The sequence below is a fragment of the Monopterus albus genome, unplaced genomic scaffold (assembly GCF_001952655.1).
Source record: "Monopterus albus unplaced genomic scaffold, M_albus_1.0 scaffold40.1, whole genome shotgun sequence".
Taxonomy (NCBI): Eukaryota; Metazoa; Chordata; class Actinopteri; order Synbranchiformes; family Synbranchidae; genus Monopterus; species Monopterus albus.
In genome coordinates, this window is record NW_018127920.1 from 352889 (window position 1) to 361146 (window position 8258).

General features: G+C 42.8%; 1 protein-coding gene across 3 annotated transcripts in view; it reads right to left on the bottom strand.

Moving 5' to 3' along the window:
• The window catches only part of unc5db (unc-5 netrin receptor Db), a 263236-nt gene extending 256210 nt beyond the window's left edge, over positions 1-7026 (bottom strand). Inside the window, exon 1 of one of the 3 annotated variants that reach the window (XM_020599199.1) lies at positions 6665-7026. In XM_020599199.1, the coding sequence (XP_020454855.1) occupies positions 6665-6749 (85 nt within the window). In that variant the 5' untranslated portion in view covers positions 6750-7026. The remainder of the gene's footprint in view (positions 1-6664) is intronic. The other 2 variants (XM_020599197.1, XM_020599196.1) reach the window with 2 other exon arrangements.
• Between the last annotated feature and the right edge of the window lie 1232 nt (positions 7027-8258).

The window sequence follows — 8258 nt, forward strand, 5'->3', positions numbered from 1 at the left end:
CCCCCCCCCCCTTTACGGCTGGATTTGCCTTCCATTGCGCAGGTGTCTGAAAACACCATGGCCCTATGCAAGACACTCTCAACCACTGCTTCTCAGTCCAAGACCCAACAGGCAGATTCTCTCCAATCTGTTTTTGTGTCTGTTCCTGAACCTGACTCTGCACCCACACCTGCCACTGAGTTTTCCCTCTCCCACTCACTTCACCCGCTCCCCTGCCAATCTCTATAAGTCTCCATCAGTCATTAACCCTGAACCTATGTTTTTCTCGGAATCACAGCCTGAACCACTGCCACTCAATTTTAACTCATAGCAGACACCAGAACCCCACTAAGAGTCTCAAACACAATCCATGACTTCACCTGTGATCATTCAACAGCTCAAGCCACAGTCACGCCTGCCAGTCAGTCATGGTCTCTGTCTGTCAGTCCTCATTTTTCTTGTGCCAAAGAAATTGCCATTGAATCTTTATTTTCCAGTACCCAGACCAGAGACCAGCCTGACCTTGTCCTGGTTAGTGCATCAGCTATCCATGTTGACACCACACCCACTTCAACTCCTGTTCACTGGTGAATCAAAGACTTCTGTGCCACTCCTGTTTCTGTCCTTTGGTGTGCCGATGACAATGTCCCTGCTGAGACTTCGTTCCTGAGGATGCCAATGTGGCCTCGGTTCCTGCTCCTAAGCAAGTTGACACCACCTCTGTTCCTGTCTCCAAGCGAGTTGGCGAGGATGCTGCCTCCATTTGTTCTCTGATGGGTCAGTGAGGTCTCCTGTTTCTGCTTCCAAGTTGGTCAACATTGCCACGTTCTTGTCACCAAGTGGGTTTATGCCACATCCACCCTTGTTCTTGTGTGGGTTGACATCGCCTCTATTCTGGTTTGGGAGTGGGTTGGCAAGGATGCCAATACTTCCTCTGTCTCTGCACCTTTCCAAAGCAGACCAAGAGGACACCTGCTGCCTCAGTTCTTGTTTCGGAGCAGGTCAACAACGTCAAGGCCACCTCATTTCCTGTGCCCTCATGGGCTGATGACTTCAACCCCACCACTTCTCTTCCTGCACCCAAGTGAGCCAGTGAGGGCTCTGATCATAAGGGGATCAGTAAGGATGCCAATGCTGTCTCAGCACCTGTTCCTGAGTAGGCAGACACGAATGTCAGTGCCACCTGTCACCACTCCTTAGCCAGTTAGTGAGGATGCCAATGCTGTCTCCAAACCTGTATCCAAATAAGTCAATGAAGACACCGACATTAGCTGAACAGGGTGATGGGGGCATCAACACTGCCCCTATTCTAGTCCCCAAGCTGGCTGAAAATGACATTGCCTCTGTTGCTCACAGGAGTGTCAACTATGATGCCAGTGCCCCAGTGGGCTGGGGAGATTACTGACACCACCCATGTTTCAACTGTTCCCTGGTGGATTGGGGATGACACCCTATTTGCTCACCTTCTGGAAGGAATACATCTCAGATGCTGGCCATCTGTCTGCCCTCCAGTGGGGACCTACCACCAATACAGGTCCCTTCATGGCCAGCCTCCGGGATGGTCCCTGCTACCTACTCTGACTCCTGGCCATTTTCCTGATTGACCGTGGCTCTCTGCCTGATATGCCAGCCTCCTGTCTGTACCCAACGCAGACTACTTGAACAGCCACAGCTACCTACCAGGTTTAGAGACAGACCGCTGGAATGGTCCCAGTAAATTCTGCATCTCAGCTATAAGATATCTGAAGGCCTGTGCTCAGCTTCTGCTCACTGGATCTATGCGTCTCTTACAACGGCTAGTGGCCCATGCTGCCCCTCTGCAATGTTACCTGAATTCCACCAGCTCCTGCATAACTCATCCATATTGCAACAGTTCTGTCAATTCATTCACACCTTTATTAACATTCACAAAACCTTCTCACCTCTTGTCTTGCATTTGGGTCCTGCTCTAACTGGTTACCTGACAGATAATATCCCCAGATGAGTCCATCTGGGAACTGGCTAGTAGTCAGTCCAACTACGCCAAGACCCTTGCAGTGTAACCCTATGCTATATAAGGTGGGTGTCAATCCTCCTATTTTTCAGATTTGCAATTTGTGTCTGTGTCTTGAAATACTGCTAAAACTGTTTTTTGCTTGGATTAGATGGAAAAGTTGCTGCACTGATTAAAAACAAAGTGCATTAGACGTAATCATGATGTACAGTACATATAGCATGTGGCTTAAATGTTCACTGAAGAGACAATATACACACAATGGCCCCTTTAGGTACACCTACAATTGTATGCAATTCAATGCACTTCCACCTTAATATCTGTTTATGAACCTGAATGGCAAATGAATGCCACATGCTGTTTATCTTTACCACCTATATGCTACCACTCACATAATGGTGGTGGATGGAAAAGTAGATTCATCTGATTTTCTCAAACCACTTGTAGAAAACAAACACTGGCTGGAAAATGTTGAATGTCTTGAAGTACCATTCAGCCAAATAGTGGACAGGAAATCCCACTGAGCTGCAAGGCTGATTGCTGACTACATTAAGGTTCTTAGGCAGCACATTGATGAATCTTCTCCTTGAAATGTGAAGGTAATAGTCTTGACATAGAAAAGACATAACTCACCAACTATACCTGCACAATCCCCAAATGACAGCAATCCCAAGTAGGAGTCAGTCCAATATGAAACAGGACTTTGCTTTTATTACCATCATCATTACTGTATATCATTTCTGAATGTACAGCCATTTGGTTTCATTTAAATGTAAATCTGGGCACTGAACTGCGCACATTGTCACCCACAGCAGCCTGACTATGATGATTCAGTCTAGAATTGACAAAATACAAGAGCCCCTTTACTTTCTCTGAGGGAAAATAACAGATTTGACCTTTGTCTGTTTTCATGAAAGCCCTGTACACAGCAAAAAGAAAAAAAACCTTGAGATTTTATTTTTTTTTATCGAAAACAAAAGTAGCCACAGTTGGTGCATTCTCTGTATTCTGCTATGTGAATTTTTATTCTTTCTTTCTATATATATTTTTGCTCATGCCTGAAGAACAAGAACAGAGCAAGGTCAAGAGTGAACTAAAGCCTGGAGAGAACTGACAAGTCCACATGTCAAATGAGCTTGCAGTGTCAGAAAATCGAGCGATGCGGCATCACAAGGCATCGCACGCCATGTGGCGATGGTTACTTCAGCAAGATTTGACACAAATGTCCATCTGTGGAGCTGGAAGAAGCTGTTTGCTACTAATGTACACCAAATAAGGTTACCACCAGGGGCCTGGCCATTTTTACTGTTTCCAGCAAGGCAAACATTAGCACGTCCATACTACTACTACTCTCATAACGTATTCTTGTAATTGTATGCAGAAGTCGAAAAACCTGTAGCAGAAAACACTGAATTATTGGCAAATGAACTAGGTGACTTCAACAGTCCTCAAATATCAGATAATCATCTTATTCACTTTTCTTGCACACCTTCTCTCTCTAGCTAAATCACATTAATTAACCATCAGGTACCAAATAAATGCAACCGCATGGCAAATGAAATCAACAAGAGCCTCATCAGAAGCCAAGTTATAAGGGATAGTACATATCCGTAAACTCAGATAGCCTCTCTGCATCTTTAAGCAGGGCTTCATTAGGAGACAAATACATGGTAATAGCAAACCTGATCTGTAAGGAAGTCACATCTAATAGGAGGAAGCTCTAACTTGTGTTCCATGAAAAGAAGTGTGAGACACAATTGAAAAGCCTTTTAAAGATTCCCCCTGGGCCACGCCATGCTTACTCACGGCTGCATTACACAGGAGGAGCCCTCCTCATGTGATCCCTCGCTTGAGTCTCATTTCTAGCCATTTTTAGTGCAAGCTATAACTGTTAGGTCCCGCTGCGGCCAGACCATTGGGCATGCTGCTGTTTAGTTCATGGAGTCAAGCTCATGGGGAAATGTCCGTGTGACATCTGTCATTACATGTTTGGCCTTTGAAAGTGACATGACGTGCAGAGAAATGGCAACACAGAAAGCACGGGTGATGTATAAAGAGAACTGGAGACTGCACAAAATGTCACTTCGATCCCTGCAGACAGCAGGAAAGCCTTCAAGATGCATTAAGTGACATTTTTATGCAGCTGCATCAAACCCTGAAACAATTAGTCAATTAACAGATTAGTGAGTTTAAAGAAAAGCAGTCCGCAACTATTTTGATTAGTTTTAAGTAAGAATTCCAAACAATCTAATTTCAGTTTCTGAGGATTTTCTGCTTTTCTCTGTCATATTGAAGTGAACTGAATAACTCTGGGTTTTGGATTGATAGCCAGATGGGCTCTGGAAATAATAATTTGCATTTATACTAGTTTTTAACACTTTATAGACAAAATGACTGCTCAAAAATAACATATTAATTAGAAATGAAAGTAATCATTTGTTGCGGCCCTAGATGCTGTTGTATAATTAGGCTACCATAACAACAGTCCCTGAGAAACTGCAGATTTGGCCTGTTTGTCCAGTCTAATATTCTGGTGGGGCTTCTTTGTTGCAAATGACAAATACTAAATTTAAATAAAATCCAAATTTGAACTGTCTCCTAAACAACTACCGGTGAACAAAAGCTCCATCCAGAGATTGTCAGATCAGCAATTTTTAGATTCTTTTGCTTTGGCAAATGTTTGAATATGATTCAGCGCCATAGAACCAGGGAATCAGGAGGGCATTTTACTGATGTCACCTCCTGGGTATAAGAGATCCTTCAGTTTCATCATATACCAGTGATAACCCAGATGATGTTATCAGGGTTATACTGAGACTTTCTAAGAGAACTTAACAGAAAGTCTGTATTGCAAGTCAAAGGTGTGATGTGTCCCTTTATAAGGCAAGGAGTGACTAATGAAAGTTGCACTGTGGTTAGTGTAGGATGCAGTGTTTATGGAGTTTGACTCTTACTAAAAAATAAGAGTCTGGATATCTTGGGCTCTGCTGCACAAATTTTGGTCTTTTTTAAGTGTCTTTTATGAGTCCCCCAGCTTTATGGTAGTGCAATGCTAAATCACCGGAGCTCTCTTTTAGCTTCTCGTTGTTCATAAATACAGTAGCCTGTTATGAAGGAGACTGCATTTTAAGGGTCACAAGCCAAAAAGGTTTTGAGCCACTGGCTTTAATGGACAGATGTGCTTTAAGTATGCATTTAGTTCCTTTTTTATTGTGAGCATCATTTCTCTGTTGATTTTGAACAAGCAGCCCACTTGGCAAATTTCTGTATTTGTGCAGTATGGCAGGAAAATTGGTGCCATACAAATAAACTCAAAACATTATGATACACATGGAAGCTCCATGTTTAAACTCTGTGTTTAATGCAGCTCATGAATCACCACAATACAGCAATGGATTCCACCAGATAAATAATCCGATTAAAACCTGGAGCATTTCTGTGCTCAATCTAACAGGGCACACCCATGTTCAGTGACTGTAGTTGGCAACAGTTGTTAAGCTGCCACGCGGTGAGTTTAGATTATGTGGCTTTAAAGAGGGAGAGAGTAATATCACACAGGATTTAAATGCCATCGCTACACTCACCTATAACCTACAATAACAAGAATCTGAATAATCTGTTATGTGTCACAGCTGTTGAAGGAGCTGTGAAAGGATGAGGAACATTTTTTCAAGTCAGTCACAAACCCAGTCGCATAACTGAAAGGTAAACATACTTGTAGTTCTATGTTTGTGTTCAAACATTAGACTGGGGGAATGAGTGGCTCTCAGTGCAGTAGCTTCATCTTACTTAAACCTCAGCTATGGGAAAGTCTTCATCAAATAATATTTCTTACTAAATCCAAACATATTTTGTGGAAATGTTTGTTTTCTTTCTGGTTTGTGATTATTTTAACTTAAACTTTTGTCTTTACTACCACCCCACATTCAGTTGTTTTCACCAGCACAATATGTGCAAAACATGTGGATCATTGTTTTGTAGACCACATGGGCACATGGGTTCAAACTAATAATGAAAATGTTTCTCCAAAGTACACTCCAAAACAATCCAGCACTCATGCCTTTTCAAAATCATTTAAGGTGCATCAGTTGCTTTTCTTACTTTGTGCTTTAGTTCAACATAAATGCCCCTGCGCCCTGCACAAGCAGCCTGTCACATTCCCTTATTTTCCCTGACACTATCCATTTCATGATATAAGGGAGTGGATCGGTGACATGCCTGTTGCACAGCGGCGTGCCTGTATCAAAAGCTACTCCTGGATGCTGTGCCGTCATGATGATAGATTCATCAAATACTGCGAGGACTGAGGGACAATGGGACGATTAACATCGATTTGACAGGGATATGAAAAAGATAAACAGTGTGGGAACTTGACAGTGTGAGCTGCGGCTTGATGAATCAATATCTGAAGCTCTGTTGCGCATTGGGAGAAGGCTCAAACAGTGACAGTAAGTCCGAGGGTGAATCAAAAACCCACGTTGAAATTTGAATGTGTACAGTTGTATACTTCAAAACCTTTAAAGATGTAAAAAAAATCTTTACAAACACGAGGAAAACATAACAAACGGTGCGTGCCCACGAGGATGGCACAAGATTTTCTCTTCTTCTTCTTTTTATTACGCGCCGAGTGAAATCATTTAAAATGTAGTGACACCCAAAATAGCCATGCATGCACACATGCACAGTTCTTACCTTTGGAGATCACGGATACTGCGCAGTAAACAAGAATCAGGAGGCCCATCGTCGAGAGGTAACGTCCTTTTGTCTGCGCGCCCATACCGACGCGTGGCTCTCCACGGATTCGCTATAGGGGTGATGGTGCTCTGGATCTCTGGTGCCTCCCCTCGCCTCCCGAACTGGACGAGCCCCGGCTGCGCAAGTTCCTCCTGTAAGCCAGGGAACGGGACAGTTTGACGCGCTGGTAAGAGAGAAGAAGTACCGAATGTCTTACGGACTGCACTGTTGATCGAAAAGAAAGAAGCATCTTCCCTTCACTTTTTCTGTGCATGTGTGCGCAGCAGGGGAGACGTGCGCTCCGACTTTACCCCCCTTTCCAAGCATCATCATCCCGAAGCCTGCCTCGTTCTAACCAATGGCAGAGTGAGAAAGGCGGAGAGGAGGAGACCGAGGGGTAGGTTAGATGTAGGCCTAATCACTCAAACATTTCTTCTGACTGTAAGGCACCACTCTTAGGTCCAACACGGCATGATTGTTAGGAGGCAAGGATTTAATTTCATCCAACCATAAATTGTGACAAATCTGATATTCCGCTAAAAATTTCAAACTTGGTAATAAACAAGAGATAGAGTAGCAGCACCTGACAAGCAAGTAGTGTGGTCAGTGTAATGAAATGATGACTGGCCGATTTGCATGTATATTTATTAAACAGAAGTTTCTTGGCATAGCCTACTTGTTCTGTTATACAGCCATTGTACACATTTATTTGAGACACCACAATAAACTATTAAATCTGCCACTGTAACAACAGACTCCATGGCCAGATACACACAGAAGTCATAAAGAGTGGCTGGAACAACACAGTTCATTCACATATTGTTTGAAAATATCAGAAAATGACTTGTTTGGGAATTGGTAACTAATACTAGCTTAAGGACTTGGTCACTTTTTACATACAGTCCATTGCACAACAGCTACTTGCTCCGGTTGGTAACACTGGCATAAATCTGTACACTCAGTTATGTTTATTTCTGAGGTCAGCGGTGCACTGGATTACATTATACAGAGAATGATTTTTTTCTCTTTACATACAAAATATGTGATACATCTATGAATACAATGCAGGTCAGTACAACATCACCACTAACCACACCTCTATGACAGTCAGCAAAACCCAAACCCAAACACTTGTAGTGGATTGCACTAGACTGTGAACTAATAGTAGTGTAGACACTGAGTGCAAGGCTCTGGTGAGTTGTACGGTATGTTACTTTATCTCTGTAAGTTCTCTTTAAGAAAGCATAATAGGGAGTAGCATGTTCTTGCTGTTAATAGCAAAGAAAAAGGTTAGAGAAGATGGGGGAGAATGGCATCCCAACACAGGACCAGTGGCAGGTAGTTGTTAAAGACATCTTCTAAATGAAAAACCCGATACATCTGACACCTTTAATGAATGAAAAGTAGCACAATTGAGAGAAAATTAGGACAACTGACCTTTTACAAGACTCACACCACCAACACAGAGCTACAAACAAATGCATCATCAGGACTGCATGAATAATGGAAAAATGTTAATGATGTTGTTGCTGTTACTATTTAATGTTGCAAA